This window comes from Melospiza georgiana, chromosome 1 (genome assembly GCF_028018845.1).
Source record: "Melospiza georgiana isolate bMelGeo1 chromosome 1, bMelGeo1.pri, whole genome shotgun sequence".
Lineage (NCBI taxonomy): Eukaryota > Metazoa > Chordata > Aves > Passeriformes > Passerellidae > Melospiza > Melospiza georgiana.
In genome coordinates this window covers 60,798,183-60,817,602 of record NC_080430.1, presented here as the reverse complement: position 1 = coordinate 60,817,602, position 19,420 = coordinate 60,798,183, and the positions used below count along the sequence as shown (strand labels likewise).

The 19,420-nt window shown below is 39.5% G+C and overlaps 1 protein-coding gene across 1 annotated transcript in view; it reads right to left on the bottom strand.

Moving 5' to 3' along the window:
- LOC131094437 (collagen alpha-1(XV) chain-like) overlaps positions 1 to 19,420 on the bottom strand; it is a 119,119-nt gene continuing 99,699 nt past the window's right edge. Inside the window, exons 32-43 of the mRNA XM_058042035.1 lie at positions 17,676 to 17,721; positions 16,685 to 16,774; positions 13,774 to 13,823; positions 11,908 to 12,018; positions 10,422 to 10,566; positions 6,896 to 6,960; positions 5,840 to 5,968; positions 5,613 to 5,672; positions 4,382 to 4,441; positions 3,300 to 3,485; positions 2,203 to 2,318; positions 1 to 1,872 (exon numbers count right to left, since the gene is read on the bottom strand). Of these exons, the coding sequence (XP_057898018.1) occupies positions 1,656 to 1,872; positions 2,203 to 2,318; positions 3,300 to 3,485; positions 4,382 to 4,441; positions 5,613 to 5,672; positions 5,840 to 5,968; positions 6,896 to 6,960; positions 10,422 to 10,566; positions 11,908 to 12,018; positions 13,774 to 13,823; positions 16,685 to 16,774; positions 17,676 to 17,721 (1,275 nt within the window). The 3' untranslated portion in view covers positions 1 to 1,655. The remainder of the gene's footprint in view (positions 1,873 to 2,202; positions 2,319 to 3,299; positions 3,486 to 4,381; positions 4,442 to 5,612; positions 5,673 to 5,839; positions 5,969 to 6,895; positions 6,961 to 10,421; positions 10,567 to 11,907; positions 12,019 to 13,773; positions 13,824 to 16,684; positions 16,775 to 17,675; positions 17,722 to 19,420) is intronic.

Here is a 19,420-nt window from a genome sequence, read left to right as displayed (position 1 = left end):
AAGCAGGTAAAAACACTTTATTTTTCTCCCTTGATTCTTCTGTGACTCAGAGCAAAACCCTGCTGTACATAAATAACTCTTCCAGCTCTGTGAACTGGAGGAATTTGGCACAAGAATGGCTCAGTATTTTAGGAAGGCTGACTATAAATGAGTGCAGTGAATTGTTATGCATACATTTTAAATGTAATACAAATGGCTTTTGCCTTATTACCATGTTGTAATAATGGAGTAATTTACCTTTTTTGCTTTTCCAGAAAAAAAAAGAAGATATCTTTCAGCTGATCATGGGAAAAAACTTTTTATAATAATTCAGAAAAATAAAGCTGCATTTCAAAATATTTAGTTGTATAATTATATAATTTTAGTATTGTAAATGTAATTTGCTTTTGTCTGTTGACAAAAGCTGTCTAGTTATTTAGTACTCTATTTGTCAGCAAATGAACATGTATTTCCAACACGGATTCTCGTTAAAATCTTAAAAAAAAGATAATGTGGAGTTTGACCTCCATAGTCACTGCCTGATAAAACATAAGTATATATGTTGTTAAAAGTATGCAGTAGACAAATATACCAGCAAAAGACTTCAGATATTATGGTGATACTGTTAGTGAAGAATATTACAATTTTCCGATCATGCCTATAATTGTTTCAATTATTTTATATTAACAATTCTTTAATTATGTGAATGCCAGAAGGGTAAATTCACAAAAAGGAAAATCACTTTACATATAACTTAGTGGGATAACAATGTGTAAAACCTATTTTAAAGAAACCACGAGGATGTATTTCATTCGTCAGTCTGACACAAAAGGAAATTACTTCCTCTAACATGCAATGAAATAAATAAAGGTCAGATGGTTCATTTGGCTGCATTTGCTTTGTTCAGTTCTACCAGTTAAACAGGATGTTTTCTATTAACATTGCTTTCAGGTTTCCTGGTAACAATAGCACCAAAATAAAGACCAGATTTTGTCAATGTGAAATTTACTCCTCCTGAATAAAGTCTTATGCCTAGAATCTGCAAAGAGAAAAGCTGAAATAAGATGTGGGAGCTGCTATATTTCTGTGTAAGCACCAGGCATACAAGCTTACAGAAGTCAAGTACTCGGCTTCCACCAAAACTCAGAGAAGAGTACCTTTGCTCTTAAAGCTTCGCTTTGCAAATGTGAGCTCTGTAAGGCAAAAGAGCCTCTCAGTATTCACGGGATACATGAGTACATATGAACGGTGCCTTGTGTGTCCAAAATCTACGTGAGTGAAAGGAGAGCATGGAGCATGCAGCTTCTCAGCTGTGAAGCAGCAGCAGCAGCCTTGCTGAGCCACTCTGCTTATGAGGCAGGCTACTGGATCTTCCTCACAGACCACACTTGGCTCATGCCCTTAGGTGACCTCCAGCTCAGGCAGAACATGAGTTAACTGCTGGCAAGCTTCAAACCGCATGGGGTTCAAGGGGAACTAAGGACTTTAAGCCAGTTGTGTGCACTGGATGTTCCACCTAGCTGGAATGTGGTTTGTGTTGAGGTATGTTTTCTTTGTCTATTTTTTTCCTGAAATGTGTAATCACAAAAATTAAAATATTTACATCATTACAAATGAAATTTCAGTGTCAGCTTTTTCTGTCATCAAATGGAATATTCCTATATGCAGCAGGTGAATTATTTTCCTTGGGGGTCAGAGACAAAACTGTTTTCAATACAGAGAACAATAAACTGATTATTACAGCTATATACTTTCTGGTCAAGAAGTTTCCCTGTGTTCAGAGGAGATGCTTGTCCCATAGCTCCCACATCAGCTGTGTGCCAGGCTTCACAGTAGTTGCTAACCAGTCGGATCCCATTTGCAGTTGAACCATGCCATATTATTTTTTGAGGCCTGAAAGGTAATGTTAAGAAGTTATTTACTGCAAAAGTCTCTTTTGATTTATTCAACTGCACACCTGTATGTGTGATGATCTGCATTCCTTGTGCTTGAAACAAGGAGCATTTAGGTAAAGATGAAGACAGAAAGGAGAGAAAGAAAGGAGAGCACAATCTGATATCCCATTTCTAGGCTATCAGAAAAGAGAAAGAAAATGGCATAAAAAAGAGAGAAATTTTTATCACACAGCTAGTAGCTAAAGATACTGCTACTATTTCTTTTACTATCTGGTAAAAGCAGAAAAAACCCGATACATGTAACATATAAAAGGTAATGTCAACTCACCAAGATGAATCAGTCATGACATTCCTGCCATCAAAGGAGTATATCGGAACATGAATGTTGAATTGTCCACCATTTCCATCAAATATAGATTCCCAGTTACTGAAAAGGGTTTGTCCCTGTAAAAATTTCAAAGCCACTTTTACAAACAAATAAATCCCTAATCTACACCAAATCCCACGTCTACCTTCATAGACTTAGCTGGAAATTGAAAATTTTATCTGCATTTAAGGACCCTCGTGATTTCATCTTTCACACAAGTTTCTGCATAATGTTCCTGAACAAACTTGTCTTGTCTGTCAACTCTATGCAAATAGCTGTCTGGTCCATGCCTTTGTCTCAAAGTTGTCTCTCTGTTCTGCTGCCACTCCAAAAATTCAGCTTGATCATCCCCTGTCCTTTTCCTCCTAAGGCATTGTTTGAAAAATTGCTTATAACTACTGTAGCTGTAGAGAAAATATAGACATAAATTCTAGTGGAACTTCTGTTAAGGTCACAGTTTTGTGAAAAGTGTTGCAAACATTCAGGGTAAAACCTTTGCATTTGGCTTCCTCTCAAACTGCTTTTGAGTTTTCCCAGTCAAGGCTGAAACAATATTGTCTTCACAAATTTCTCTCAAGGCTCTGTGTTTGCAGGCACTTCAGAGCAGCATCCATTCAACGTGTTCCAAGCATCATGTGTTATTCCTGTAGGTTTCTTTGGCCGCCTGTCCTGGGAGCCAGCCAATGCTACAAAGACATGGTTGGTTTTCCTCAGTTTTGGAGTGTGTCTGTTTATGTGAGACCACAAAATGACTCATGCTCTAGACTCTCCTCTCAGTTCCACTGGGGTATATCCAACATCATGCCTAAGCACAGAATTTGCATTTTTCTTTGAAATGAGAAAAATAGGCATTTTATCCTATGGTCACACTAAAAGGTAGAACATAATAACTTCATCACTGCTTCTTTGTTTCTTGAGTCTGGCTGTGAAATATGAAGCAAAACTGCTTCTTTACAAAATGCAGTTTGGGCTGAAACTTAGTGCTTTTGCTATTTTCCAAGATTTTTGGGGAACCTATGGCCTATCCTAAAAAACAAGCACTAAGTACCCATTTTTACCTGAAGGTTGACTACTGGCAAATGGTGTCGGTCTGTTTTTCTGACAACTGTGGCCAGATCTTGCAGGTGGGATGAGAGGAAGGCTCTGTAGGTGGATGTCAAACCAGCAAGCTGGGCCTGCCGAAAGCACTGAAAATCTGCTCGCATGTCACCGGACAATGGGAAGTTCAAAGCCACCAGATGCAACTGGAAGAAAAAAGAAGAAAGGGAACCATTTTTAAGAAGTTTATTGCACAAGGAATATACATCTTGGAAACAAAATAGTGCCTTTTTCTCCTGCCAGCACAGAACACGTACCCTTCATAACAAGTATGAAAGTTATTTGTTGCCATAACATTACATTTCTCAGAGCCATGAGACCCTTAGCGGAAATATCAATTCATCTTTCAATGTTCAGGAAACTATGAATATTATGTACTCCTAAAAATAAAAATCTTTTACAAGCAGCTAATATTTTCAATTGGAAACCCTGGAGTTTTCATATTAACAAAATCACAAATCCAGCAAACGTGGAAAAAAGTAGTAAGAAGTGACTAGGTACCATTTAAAAATAGAAGAAATAGCATGCTTAAGTCAAGCAGCACAGATGCAAGAACTAATCCACATTCTTCCTTTTTTTTTCCTTTCTGGTTTCATTTTTAGATATGTCAGTTACCTTGCTTTCTTTGTCTAAATAAAGTCTTTTAAATAGAGCCTTAAGTTCTAAAGTGTCCATCTAAGCCAAGCAGCACCACGAAGATTGAAAATATTGTAACAAATAGTTTAATTATTTGTAGCACTATTGTTAGTTTAGAAGTTATTCTGTATTGCAGGTACAATCATTAAGTGAAGAGGTATTCCCAACTCAGTCAGGAGTTTTTTTTCCTTTGAGATGGAAAAGGGGCTGGGATGATGAAAACAGATCTGGAGGGAACAATTTCAAATTGTGTTTGAGATGTCTGAATAAATTAAAGAAGTGTATTTGTAAATTTCTGAAGTAAATCTCTGAGCTTGAAGAGCAAATATCACAACTGTCCCTAAAGATGCAAACTGTCACATTATAAAGCATGGCTCTGCAGGTGCAGTACAGATCTCATACTTACTGCTGGTTTTCCATTGTTCATATATGATATTGGTCTCAGTGCTGGAATAGACTGAAATCCCTGTTATTCAAGCACAAGCAAAAAAATATGTTAAATATCAGAATTGTACACACTCAGTAATTTTTTAAATAAAAATTTAATCACACCTGGAGTCCTGCATGAAAGCAGCCTGCTCTTGGTAGGAGCAGAAGAGCAGACGAAGAAAATCAAAACTGAAAGGGTAAGGAGGATGTGAAAACAGAAAATGTAATGGGTAGAAACACTTCTCAACCCTGTTAATTGTTTCAGGAGCAGCAAAGTTTTCTTTTCTAGTTATGGCAAGTATGAGTAACAAGCCACCAACTGGAGCAGATGGGAAACTCAGGAGGTGTCAACTGGAGGCTGCAGAAAATTTCTAATAACTTGAGGTCTAGACATTTTTCCAGTGTGCTAGGTGAATTCTCCCTGACCTACTCTAACCTTTTTTATTTGTTTCTGTCCATGTTCCTTCTTACTGCTCCTTTCTAGCACTCTCTTGCCCTTTCATTTTCTCAGCAGATCAATTAACTTGTCATCAAGAAACCTTCTCTATTCCCTTTGCCATTTCTTGGTTTTCATCCTCCCACAATTTTTTGGGACAGACAGCATGTTCACACGCAGGGTGGTACAATAACTTGCAGAATGGGGTCAGGCCCAAACTAACAATTGAGGCTTCAGAGAGCACCCTCTGCACCCTTTAAAGAGCACCCTCTGTGGGGTAAGCTACATTCAGGTGATGATTATGGTACACTGAATACAGGACTATAATCTTTCAAAGAAAATCTGCTTTTCAGAAACCCTTTTCTGACCTTCCTTGAAGGGAAGAGGGATTGATATGACTGATTCTTATGGAACAGTATTCTGTAGATTTGTGGGTTTTTGTTTGGTTTTTCTTCTGTTTGTTTTTTGGTCTCTTTTGTTTTGTTTTGGGGTTTTTTGTTTGTTTGGTTGGTTTTTTTTTTACTGCTGCTTACTTTATTCTGCTTTTTGTAAATGTTGCTTTGTGTCTTTAGTGTCTGGAATCTCAAAAGATACTGGAAACAGATTACTGTCCAAGCAAATCAATTTGCAAGCTTATGTAGTGGCAGGATGCTTATTTTGAACTGACAAATCTTGGTGGAAAATCACATTGTGCAGAGATCTGCATACTACTTCTGCCAAGTGTATCACACATCTAGACTCAGTTTTCCACAGTCCAGTATTTTGTACTTACATGGCTTGATATGGCTGGAGGAGGAGGGCTGTCAGCAGGGATAGGAATTACCTCACCAAGCTGAAAGGACCCAAAAGGAGATTAGAACCAAAATGTATCATCAGGAGCTTCTGAATTAAAAAAATGGAGTCTTTGTACCCACACTTCTCTCCCTCTGTAAAAATATGTCCCTCACCTTCATTGTGAGGAAGGGAGTTGGAAAATATTAGAGCGCAGTGCAATAGTACCTGCAATTTTCTCCATCCTTTCTGAACACGGATAAAAACCTCACTGGTTTCCCTCAGATAGATTAGTGTACCTTCTGCTACATAATGAACTTTTTTCAACATGCCCTCAATGTTTTGGAATGTTGTAACCTGTCAAATAGGAAAGTGAAACAATTCATCAGACACAAAAAACGTTTTGCAAGTTAAATAGTCTCATTTGGATACATAAATGTCAAGGCTTCTTCTGCAGGAAAGGCTCATAAAGTCAGTTTTATGGAATTTAATCCATAAAGTAATATGAATATCTTACTACTTTGGCATACCAGCATCCTCATTCTGTGGATTGTAGTAGAATGACAGCAATTTTGTGCTAATTTTGTGCAGAGTGAAGATTGTTGTGCTCCTACCATTTTCAATCCTGGGTCAAAATGGCAGAGTTCAGAAGAGAACTACAGTAGTTTAAAACTTTTTTTTCCTCATTTCCTCATTGACAGAAGGTATATGAATGCTTTATAAATAATGCAAACCCTACTACAGATTAGTATTTTTTTATTAACCTTAAGTAAGCTCAGACCTTCTATCTAAGACAGTAGCTCCCAGCCTGCAACTACAATCTTCTATCTTGGGGCATCAGTCTATGAACATTTGTTTCTCCCCTGAGAATTACAATGAATAGGGCTTTTGGGGTTGGTTTTCTCAGGCTTTTTTGGTGGGTTTTTTTTGTTTGTTTGTTTATTTATTGCCTTTTTTTTACAGAAACTATGAGTTCTTAGTTTAGAACCTACTGAGAATTCTGCCTTAGCTATTTTTTTTTCTTCATGGATATCTTAGACCCAATTTTGATTAATTTATTAATATAAGAAAAGGAAACAAATTTACATGTAGTCTCTGGCACAACAATTTTTAGAATTGCTAGGGAATCCTGCAGTTTGCATCTTAAAATTATGTGATTTATAAAATATTCTACTAAATAAAAACACAGGATGGAGTTTTCACTCCTCTTTCAGTGCTACCACTGACCACCAAAAGTTTTGAAGAAAATTTTCTATAGCAAACTTCCTTATTTTGCTCTCTTACCAGATTCCTGGTGGCAGGTGACCCTGGCTCTCCAGGAGGACCTGGTGGCCCAGGCATTGCAACTGCTAAAAAAAAAATAAGCATACAATACATGCTGAAGGTCATCTTTTTTGAGAGAAAGAAAGGACTTAGTGATGGTGTCCAGGAGCAGCAGAAGTTTTAAACAGCTGTAGTCGTGTCCTTAATAGCTCAAGTCAACTACAGAAAATACATTCTAAGGATTTTTTAGAAGCAATGATGGAACAGTCTTTTCTCTATTTTTTGGGAGGTTAGGGCCAAGAGATTGCAGTCTGTTGTAGAAACTGCAAATGAAGAACAAAACCCACTTAAATTGACCAGAATGCTGTTCTGTCAGCTAATGCATATGGAAGAGGAAGACCTTTTTGCTCCTGCCCATGTAGATTTCGAGGGACTCATAACATCTTTTGCTCTAAAGGCAAACAAAAATTTACTTTTCCTTAGATGAAATATTCATGTGTGTAAGCTCAGCTTGTGTTACAAAGCAAAAATGAAATTCTTCAGGGGTATGAATTTGGACTACTAAGGCTGCAGTCCATACCACCTAGTACCTAGTATCTGTCCCTATTCCAAAAGTGAATTCCTTCATCTTGAACTGTTTTCTGGAGTAAAAACTTCTTTCTTTTAAGTCAAGAAAGATTGAAAGATATGGAAGACTAAAAGCATGCATTTTGTGCAAATGCATGTCATGATAACGGAACTTTGAAGTTGTTTTTAAGGAGCTTCTACACAAGATTGTTGGTTTTGTGAATATTTGTTTCTTCTACACAAGCTTGTTTGGTTTTGTGAATCCCAGAGGAACCTCAAAATCACCTTTTGCAAGAAGAATTTATACACTGAGGCATTCGCAAGGATACTCCAGAGCAGGTCCCTCATGCCATTGGCAGGGGAAGGAGGCCAGCTCTCAGAAGTGTTTATAGCTATTTACCTACAGATAAGCTATTCCTCTTTCCCTGTATTACAATATTTGAACTTCATACTACAGTATGTGAACTCCATAATTACAGATAGTAATAGCTTTAAAAGAGGTAACGGAACCTCGAAGATAGGGAATAAATAAACATCTGTTCCGAACATTTAATAAAATGTGCGCTGCCTAAAGAACCCTTTTAAAGCAAAGTGGAAAATGTGTAGGAGGATGATGAAGACTAATGGCAGAGAGCATAAATGAAAGTATAGGGATGGAATACTAATAATAATTTGTTTTGTCTGACTGGGTCTGTTAGCTAATGTCCAGTAGTACTTACTCCAAATTACACAGGAAAAGGCCTGAAGACCTTTATGGGCTTCATGGACGCTGTAGGTCTGTCTGTATCGTGATGGTCAGGGGCTGATTCACATGAAGCCCATATTCCAATGTTGAACATATTAAGGATTTTTTCTTTCTCAAATATTATTCAGAGGGTGAATACTTCTGATAGACACTAAATTAATAGTATTGACTGGATGAGAGATCGGAAGTCTCCCCTGCTGTATAAATGAGGCCGACCAGGTTTAAGAAATACCTGGAGAGAACAAACGGAAGAGAAGTATGTCTTCTCCCCAGACTAGCATACTGGAAGCACGGGCCTTGTGGGAAAACAGGCTAATTGTTTGTTCTCAGGAATGGAGAACTGTATTTGTTAGACCTGTCAAAACTTCAGGAAGAACAGATCTCTATTACAGCATCTCTATTCAGGTAAAGTCTCCCTTGCCACTAGTACACCATCTTCAGCTGAGGTTAAGGAATGCTCTGCTGAGGTTTCACCTGGCTGGATTCCCATGCTGGTCACAGATCCTAGAGGAAGGAATCAGTCATTTTCTCAGGCATATCTATCAAGTAATGTCAGAGGACCCCAAGAGCCCATCCACCAGAAACCAAGTGTGGACATTAACAGTATGAGGCTTGTCACTAAAAAACCTGTGACCCAAAAGGAGTTATAAAGCACAAATATCTTGTAATGTGACACCTGATTTCTAGCCACATACTCCCTATGATGTCACCTTGTTTGCAAAATTCCTCTCTTGATGTGACTAATTGTGGCACATTTTGCTCCTTTTCCAGTAAGTTGACAACCATTAAAGGCAGAGTAAGCAACCTGAAGTTCCAATTCTATTCCGTATTTGCATAGCAACTAGTTTTTAGAAGCAGTTCTCCAGCAGTCTGATTCTAGACCTAAACTCTGCTGTGGGTCATGCCTTTTCCCCAGAAAATCAGAGAAGCACTTGGGCTGGAAAAGACCCTTAAGATCATCACCTCCACCTGAAACACCCAGAACTGCAAAGGCTGCTACTAAAACATGTCCCTAAGTGTCATGGTTGTGCTTCCAGAGATGGTGACTCAACCACTTCCCTGGGCAGCCTGTTCCAGTGGCAATCCTTTAGGTGAAAAAATTTTCCTAATATCCAATTTAAATCTCCTCTGGTACAACTTGGGGCCATTTCCTCTTGTCCTGTTGCTTGTAACCTGGGAGAAGAGACTGCCCCTCCTGGCTACACCCTCTTCCAGGCAGTTGTAGAGAGTAATAAGGTCACCCCTGAGTCTCCTTTGCTCCAGGCTTAACACCCCCAGCTCCCTTAGCTGCTCCTCATAGGACTTGTGCTCCAGACCCTTCCCCAGCTTTGTTGCCCTTATCTGGACACTCTCCAGCCCCTCAATGTGGTGCATTCTTGTAGTGAGGGGCTCAACACTGAGCACAAGATTCAAGGTGTGGCCTGGCCAGTGCTGAGTACAGTGGGACAATCACTGCCCTGGTCCTGCTGGCCACACCATTGCTGATACAGGCAACCTGGGCCACCTGGGCACTGCTGGCTCAGGTTCAACAGCTGCCAACCAGCACCCCCAGGTCCTTTTCTGCAGGGCAGCTTTCCAGCTACTCCGCACAGGGTTGTTGTGACGCAAATGCAAATGCAGGACCTGGCACCTGGCCTTGCTGACCCTCATAGAGCTGACCTTGGCCCATTGCTTCAGTCTGTCCAGACACATCTGTAGAACATTTCAGCAGATCAACCTTCCCACCCAGTTTGGGGGCAAACTCACTAGAGTGTGCATTTGATCCCCTAGCTCAGATAATTGATATTAGATAGATCTGGACTCAATATTGAGCCCTGGGAAAACCCCCTTGTGTTGGCCTCCAGTTGGATTAATTCCATTCCCCACAAGAGGAGCGTTTTGTCCCAGATTTAGCCAGCTGGTCAATTTGATGGATTTTGCACAGCTGTCAAGGTAACCTATCTCTACTATGCAGATTTCCTCCCAGCCACATCCAGAGCAAGATACTTCACACAATAGCACCTCCATGGCACTAGTCAGTGAAAACTGTGTGCAGAGAAATTGTCCCTTTTGTGCCCTCAGTTCCAGCTTCCCCCCAGGAGAAGCTGGTGGAGGGCAGGAGGAGAGTGGGAAACAACCCGCTCAGGTATGCAGAGAGGGTGGGCAGGTGGGACAACCTGCCAGGTGTGAAAGAATTGGTCATGTGTGGGTTGTGGGCATGTGGCTGTACACTTGCACATACACTGAAAAGCTCACCTGAGCCATATATTGCAGGGGGGCCTGGTGGTCCAGGTGGTCCAGGTGGGCCAGGAGGTCCAATTTTTCCATAACCTGGTAAGCCAGGTAGGCCAGGTAACCCTGGAGGTCCTCTGGGTCCAACAACTGAGTCCCCTTTTGGTCCCTGTCAGTGATGAAAAGTATTTACTTGAATGTACTGGTTTCACTGTTGCAGGGCCATCATCTCTGGTGGCCACATTTACCAGGTGCTTGCCACTACACCACCATTTAGACATGAGTCTGTATGTAATTTTCTCCAAGGAGGCATTTTCATTTTCATAATGGAAAATGAAAATTTTAAACATATACTGAAATTAAGTCAAGGATTTAAAATTCTGAAAGCTTTCTGAATAATCTCATACCTACCCCTGTGCAGCTGATACCTGCAAAACTCTCAACAGTGCTCTCAAAATCCTGGCTCTCTACTCTGTTCTTGCTGAGACTGCTTGCTTTGATGGGCTTAGAGAGTTTGTGGAAAACTTTAATGTAAATGTGTCTATGCAAGGTGTACACCTCATGACGAGTGCTGTCTTCTCCATCTTGTGATCAAATGTTAGCCCTTAACCTCTCCAGCTGCCAGACTTGCAGAATAAAAAGGCTTCAGCTTCCTTCATTTTCAGTTTAGCAGTGTGTCCTCAGCCTGACTGAGGAGGACTTCTGTTCCCTGTGCTCACACCATCCTGCAGACATGGAACACATTGGACCCTGGACAAGGAGAGCTCAGCTGTGCCAGTAGAACAGTTTCTAAACAGGGATATGGTTCTCAGCAATGTGGAATAGAACTAGGGGGATTTTTAAGGGTGGTCTGGCTAACTCAGCACTTAATCCTCAGCTGTTTCATTCATGGTTCTTGACACAGACATGGAAATAGAGGAATCCAATGCATGTAGTTGTTGCCAGTCCCAGGTTCCGAAGAACTGGTGCATTTTATTCCAAAGCAGCTGTGGTGGCAATTGCCAGAAGATAAAATTAAAAGGTAGACAGTAGGCACTGGTTGAATTTTATAGAAATGGTCCAGATGGCTACACACTGGTCTTTTCAGTCATGTTTTTGGATTACTAGGAAATTAGGATTAATTATTTAGATAGCCAGTAATTTTCAAGTCAGCCTCTGACTAATTTTATATGGCTTATTTTGGTATTATGGGGGCATAAGTAGTAGTATCACAAATTATACACGCTGCTTTGATTTGTAATGCTGTTAATAGCACGATCTACATACTGGTGTAGCTATATGAGACAGCTGAGCACGACATTATGTCAACATTTCATAGCAAAGTAATTCTGCGCACAACAGTGAAGTGTCTGTGTTTACACTTAATGACATTTTCTCCTATTCACCTAGCACCTAGTAAGTTTTTATATAGTTCCTAGCAATCCTGATGGTTGTCTCTTTTTAGTGCCTTCTAAATCAATTCTAAATGGGTAGTCACAAATACTCCCATTCTACAACTTGCATGACTTACAATTAATCCTGGTCTTCCCGGGGGTCCAGGAGGTCCTGTCAGGAAAAACCCTCCATTTGGTTCTCCTTTTTCTCCTTTTACACCAGTGACTCCATTGTCTCCTTTTTCACCCTTTGAAAAAAATGTATTTTAAAATTTTGAGCTGAAGTGAGACCAGAACACCATGCACTGACCTTTTAAATTTACCTGAAATCTCTGAGTTTGGTAAAGGAAAGCACTTGCTTGAAATGTTTTTAACATCACTTTCTTTCTTCTTCTGTGATATGGGATGAAAAGGAATGGTTTCTCTATTGAGGCTGCAAGGCCCACACAGGGCAAGGGCTAGGGGAGATGGGGTTTGGTGGAGGCAGAGAAAATGCCTCTGTTGCTGTTTCCTGCTATTCTGCCCAGCAAAACCTTGCTCAGTGCTGTAGCTGGAGGCGAAGAGAGAGTTGGAGGAAGCATAAAAGCCTGGCTTTGCACTTTCCTCCATCATCAAGGAAAAACCAAAGCAAAATTGACATGGAATGGACAGCTATTTGAAAGTATTTGACAAAGTGAGCAGAGCAGGGTGGGAGTGTGCACCAGGATAACAGAAGAGACACCACACAAAATTGCAGACACTTGAAAGAGTATGTCTTCTGTTCTGCATGGCTGATTATCAGTTAGTTTGGGAAACAAAGCAATAGGTAAGAAGCAGCATTTAATTACTGCATTATTACATATCTGCACAAGATGAGCCACATCATTTATACATCCTCCTCACATTATTTTTTTCCATTTGTCTGCTTTTTTTTTCCCCTCAAATTCTTTTTTTGGTTGACTTTTTCCAGGTTTCTGAGAAATAAACCTGTGGATAGAAGAGGCAAAGGGCAAAGCAAAAATGGCAGGTATCTGCAGACAGCCAGAGGACATGGCTATGTGCAGCTCCTCCTCTGACTTTTAGTCATTGTAGATTCCCAATAAACACGACTCAAAATGTTTCTTTATTCCAGGCCATTTTGGGGAATAGAAGGACTAGATGAAAAATGAGTTCTTGGCAGTTAAATCTGTAAAGCTACAGACATTACACTGTAAGGTCAAAGAAACCCTATCAGCTTTGCCACATACATGGGACACTTTATACCATAGGAATAACTTGGGTGTACTCAGCCAAGCAGAAATAAAGTCCTAAAACCAGGCAGCATTAAGAGTCCTTCCAAGAGACTGCCAGCACAACACTTTTGATAGCGTCATTAAATGATAATTTGATTTACATATTATAAGTTCTTCTACTGATAGAGTCCTATTCACCTAAAAATATTTAGAAGAATATAATATTTTTATTAATTTTTGTCACTTGAAGCAGTCAAGAGAATAATAGAACAGAGAGAGACTAAACAAATTAGGCTATGGGTATACTTTGCTGTAAGAGCTTCCAGGAAAAGTAGTTTCCATAATTTAATTTTATTCAGCATACTTAAAAGATAAATAACATGACATGCAAGTGATTTCTACCTCCTTTCCCCTTACCCAGTGTTCTAGAAGCCCTTTAGGTAATGGATGTCTTTTACCTGAGCTGACATGGAAACAAAAGCATTCATTTAAGGCAGATATGTTAGGTAACAGTGAATTATGAATCACTTTAATACCACTGGGAAGGTAAAAAGCCTCAGTAATAAAGTTTCTTTCAAAAGTAATCTTTATAGACCTCTGACAACTGCTATCTCTATAGTCATAATACACTTGCCTATGTAGCTAGAGTTTAAGAAATGAATATAATTTGCAGTTGCTGATGCCCTTATATTTGTATATTTCACCACGTTGCATTGGTTTGTGCCTAATTTATAGTAAAGTACACTTTAAAAAAAGCTTAACAGAACTTAAACACAAATGGGATATAATTACCTTTATGCTATTAATAAAGTGGCTGAAATATGATGGAGGCAGAGGTGGACCTGAAAAAGGAAGAAAATACAATAAAGTACAATAACTATCTGTAATTCTCCTTTTAAAAGCACTGCTTTTGGTATTACTGGTTTAGGAGTTCAAAGGAAAACTACTTCCAATAATGGCATTAACCTTTATATCAAACATATTTTTAGTTTTGTTGCCTAACAAAGCAAGACTTACATAGCCTATCTTGTCTGTGCCTTGTCAGTCCCTCTTCCACCTTAAAAACATCTGAATCTCATTGAGATTTCAGAAAAATTAGAAGCAAAGAAGGCTCAAGTACAAAAAAATCCCAATTTTCTGAAAACATAGCAGCTGGGAAGAGGAGTGAAAGAGAAGTATCCACATTAACCCCTTTGATGAAAGCCAAGGAAAAAGAGAAGCATTTCCTGTGTTTTGCTAGTAGTGGGGTGATCCATCAGTAGATGTGTGATCTTTCCTGCAAAGACAGTACCAGAGCTGACAAGAGAAAGACAGTGTTGCTACTGCGCTGCAACAGTTGTACAATAACTCTTCCTTGACATTTTTTTGCAATGAAAACCAATAGAACAAGTGTTGTCTGCCAAAATCGGTCAGCCAAAGCTGTCAAGCCAGCACAAAAGGTTCAAAAAGCCTTTAAATATTATCTACTTGATATACATTTGGAAAAAAAACCCCCTATTTTTCAGCTTCCCATAACAGTCCAGTGTGTTTCCTTCAAATGTGTTTTGATTAATTTTTGAGATCTTTGGGTCCAACCCTCTGCAAGCCCTAGGGCTCATTGCCCAGTGTGCCACCTCAGGTAAAATTAAATTGAGCAGACATTGTGGGGTGGAAAAGCATTCTCATTATGGCACCTGTTTGGATTTTATTCCAACCTTACCAATAACAGTTTGCAGCAGTGATCTGCTTGATCCTTGTGAGGGAAGGGAAGGGACTGGTGGAATGGAATGGCAGGTGTCCTTCTCAGATGTTGCTTAGTGTTAATGTCTACATCGAGCACTATCTGAGGTCTTTCTAGGATGACCAGCAAGTAGTCTAGGTCTGAATGAAGCCCATGTTGAGTTTGCTCTCATACTTTTTGTGCCGGCTTCATATTTTTGCATGTTATCAATTAATAAACCCTGTTTATTAATAGACCCTCACCTGGAGAGGTGACATTTTGTGGGAAGCAAAAATAAATCCACTGCATGGACAAATACCACAGTTCAAAAAGCTTTTCTCGTTCCTGGAACTCAACAAATGTAGTGAAAAGAATTTCAGCCACCTTCCCTTCAGAAAAAGGTTTTGAAAATTTTCCTGTACTTTAATTATGCAACTACTGGCTTGTACATTTTCCCTGTCAGTGGTTATGTGGACACCTGTGAGAACTAGAGAACTGCTTCGTATGAAAGAATATTTTAGCAACTACATCATTAAGCAAAAACCAAATAGGAATATTTTTTAAAGCAGCAACAGAATTGGTCTTAGTTAGCATGCTTCAACTTAATGTTGAAGAAAATGTTGGAACCGGTTGATCTATTGGATCAAGTATATGAATCTCTGTTATTTTAGGAGAAAAGTAAATTGAGTTTCCAGTTTAACCAGAATTGTTGTGATATTTTCACCATCCTTTACTAGCTGCAGTTTTACAGCAAAATCTTAAGAACAATCCTCTCATAATCTTCTCTTTATGAAGCACCTGAAATCATCAGATATAGGCAAGAAAATACTTCTAAGACAATAATTTGCATTCAGTACAGAACCTGGAAAGGAACAGATATGTTCATGGTGGATAAGCCAGCACTGAAGAGAAAATTTTCTTATTTTCTGTTTAGGAAAGTTTTTTGCTTCTTTTTGACAAGTTTATTGATGACTGGAAATCACTAACTGCTTATTTTAAGATATTGGATCAGAATAAAAATTAATGAGGACAACACAGGAAAATTGATTTTATCACAACAAACAGGTGTTGTCTTCAAAATAACCAAAATGTCGTCTTCAGTCAGCAGAATTATGTCTTTGGAGCAAAGACAGAAATATCCATGTAGACCTAGTGAGGGGTTAATACAGTTATTATAAGGGGAGAATATAGTTATTATCAATGCATTAAAGGAAAATTACTATTAATGTGGTATAGCAACACTTATTCAATATATTGCATTTTCTATTTCAAAGCCTTATCTCAGTATATGAGATTTTAAAAAATGTACAGAAAATGAAGTGCTTGTAATTACAATCTTTTCAAACAGATGCTTGTTTCTGTAACTCTTTTTGAATTTGTAAGAATTAGCAATGCGTATCCACTTTCTGATACAGAAAGCAAATCGTTGGGTGAGGAATAATTCCTATGATGCTCCTACTGTTAGTGAATTAGAATTTTCAGTACTCACAGACTCTTCATAATTTTCACAAATAAATCCGAAAATATTGAAAAATTGGTTGAAATGGAAATAATCTATTTCCACCTCCTGTTAGAAGTGGGACTCTCAGCAACCACTGACTGCCTTGAACTCAGAATGCACAGGTGTACCACCCTGAAATGTGAAGCACTGGATGTTAGCACAATTGGCTCAGAAAGACTGACAACAAAATGATATCTCAGGAAGTGCCCATTATGTTCTAAAATGTCAGAAAATCTGTGACCGGCCACTTACATTTCGATATCTATTCTTATATTTAACACATTCCTAATGCTCACAAATGTGCAGTCTGACTTTTCAGAAGACATTTTGGATAACATTCTGAGCTTTGCTGCTCTATGTGTCGGTTCATCAGTGAACACGGGTATAAATCTCTAGGCAGGTAAGGCAGCAGAGATAAGTATTCAAGTATCTTGCTCAATTGCTTTTCGAGTTAGACACATATTCCTCCACAGGATGTCAATGACATATTAGATTTAGTATACCTGGTGGTCCTGGAGCACCTCTGTCTCCCTTCTCTCCTTTTAAGTGTGCTGAACTGTGCAGTCCCCAGGAATCTCTGTTTGCTTTAGCGCCTGCCATAAATAGCATCACAAATTCATAAGAACTTGGAAACAGCAGAGGCTGTAGCAGTGACAACCAAACCACTGAAAGCAGGAGCAGACTTTTCCATACATGTGGGGTACATGGTTCCTATCCCTCGATGTCTCTCTCGCTCATGACCATTGAATGGCTGCCTGACTGTCCTCTCTTAGCAACCCAAACACGTGCAAGACAATCTCTCTCACACAAAAATCTTTTACTCCCCTTTCCCTATCCACTCAGCCTAAAACCCTCTGAACAGACCTGGTTCTATTTTTCCATTTGTGAATTTCACTGGAGCAGATGCAGAAACAGTTCTTGAATTTCCCTTCCCTTCCCTTCCCTTCCCTTCCCTTCCCTTCCCTTCCCTTCCCTTCCCTTCCCTTCCCTTCCCTTCCCTTCCCTTCCCTTCCCTTCCCTTCCCTTCCCTTCCCTTCCCTTCCCTTCCCTTCCCTTCCCTTCCCTTCCCTTCCCTTCCCTTCCCTTCCCTTCCCTTCCCTTCCCTTCCCTTCCCTTCCCTTCCCTTCCCTTCCCTTCCCTTCCCTTCCCTTCCCTTCCCTTCCCTTCCCTTCCCTTCCCTTCCCTTCCCTTCCCTTCCCTTCCCTTCCCTTCCCTTCCCTTCCCTTCCCTTCCCTTCCCTTCCCTTCCCTTCCCCAGTTATACAATAATCAAGAAAAAGCAAAGAGCTCTTAAGTATGAAAAACCCAACCAAAAAAACAACCCACCAAAAAAACCCAAAAAACCCTCACCCCCCAAAAAACCAAAACCAACACCTCCTCCCCACAAAAACAAACAAAAAAAACAAACAAAAAAGCACCCCTAACCAAAACAAAACCAAAAAACAAACAAACCAAAAACTTATTTAAACTAAGGTACAAGGAAAGAATTACCCACCATGATCATTAAGAACTTCTACATTCCCAGGATAGGGAGAGTTCACCTTCAGATAAAGAAATCCATTAAAAATCATCCATACATATTAATCAGTGGACATGCATTACTTAGTGTGACTGAAAAGCCTGGCAAGTTTGCATGCTAGGAAATATTATAACACTCTAGGATTATCCAGTTTGACACGGTCTGAGTATTAGCTGATCAAGTTTTTATGAGGATTATGCTCTTTTTGACATGCAACATGCTTTCAGCAAAAGGGTAACATCATGCATTTTGGAGGCATCAGCAAATTCTACTCTTGGTCATGCCAGAGAAGCATCAGAAAATTCATTCTCCAAGAACGTATCTGAATTTACAATATTGTGTTTGGAAGCAGGACTTGATTTTTGTCTGTGAGATGACAGCTTGTGTTTATAATTATCTTCATCAGACCAGGGCTATGTTATGTTTGATGTTAACCTGTGCTCCAGATGCATTGATACCACAGAGGGGAGACTGAAGCTATTTTACTCTATCCTCTTCTGTCACCAGCTACCTGTAACAGTGGGCACGTCACCTATTTCTGTGCCTGTCTTCAAACTAGGGACAATGCAGGAACTGAAATGTTGCACAGTGCTTGGAAATCTTGCTACTTTCTAGTACTATTTATAGGAAACTAAGCAACCGTATGAAAAAATGGAAGTTGCTGCATCTGGCTAATCCTGTAGTATCAGCCCATAGAAGTCTTACTCACATGGGTGGCTCCATTAACTTCAGAAGTTCAGTCTCCATGAAGAAAAACTGCTGGGGTTCAGTAGTTATTTATCAGCACTCATTAATACAGGCATGAACAGAAGACTTCTTATCTATAAACTTGGATAGAGTTAGGAGATTACTCACAAATGTAGGACAGATCTATCCAGCACACTCAGGTGCATGAAGAGATGTTTACAAGTACGTGTTTCTATTACTCGTGCACATTAAAGTTAGTGCTATTTTTCACTGATTTTAACCTTCTGGAAAAGTGGCTATTATTATCTGAAATTCAGAGAAAATAGGCTTGTTTTGTTTGAATCATTCCACAGAGAATCAGAGGAGAATGGAGGCTGGAAGGCATCTCTGGAGGTTGTCTAGCCCAAAGGAGGATCAGCTACATCAAGTTGTTCAGGGCCTCATCCAGTCAGGTATCAGAAGTGAGGCTGACAAATATGTATGTGATTAAGGGCATCTGTTATCAATGTACTACATTGCTATACAATGGGAGTGAGAAGATTAAAGGGAGAAATTCATAGAGGTAAAAAAATGATGTGTAGAGGTGGTAGGCCAAAACTGCAGAAATGGCAAATTCCCATAGAGTAATGGCTATTTATCATTAATTCCTAAAAAGATCACAAGTTGGGATACAACTTTTTTCAGAAGTGGGGTTAGGGTGCTGATGAGTAGCAATACATTTAGCATAGAGGAAGTCAGGATCTGTTTCTCTAAAACAAGCAAAAAAGAACTGGAATGCAAATTGGAGGAGAGGGCACAGTATTGCTTGGAGCTTTTACAGCTGCTTAGCAGAAAAGTATAACCCCACACTGTTCAGGGGTGGATTGTGGCTCCCAAAGATAGAATCCTTTCCAAATACATACCCCACAGTTTAACAGTAGGATATTGCCCTAGGGAAAAACTTTCAGGACTGAACTATGTTCACCAGTCATTCTAGGATGCAATTTCTGTAATTCATTAAAGAAAAATGGCACTAGGACATTATGAAAATATGA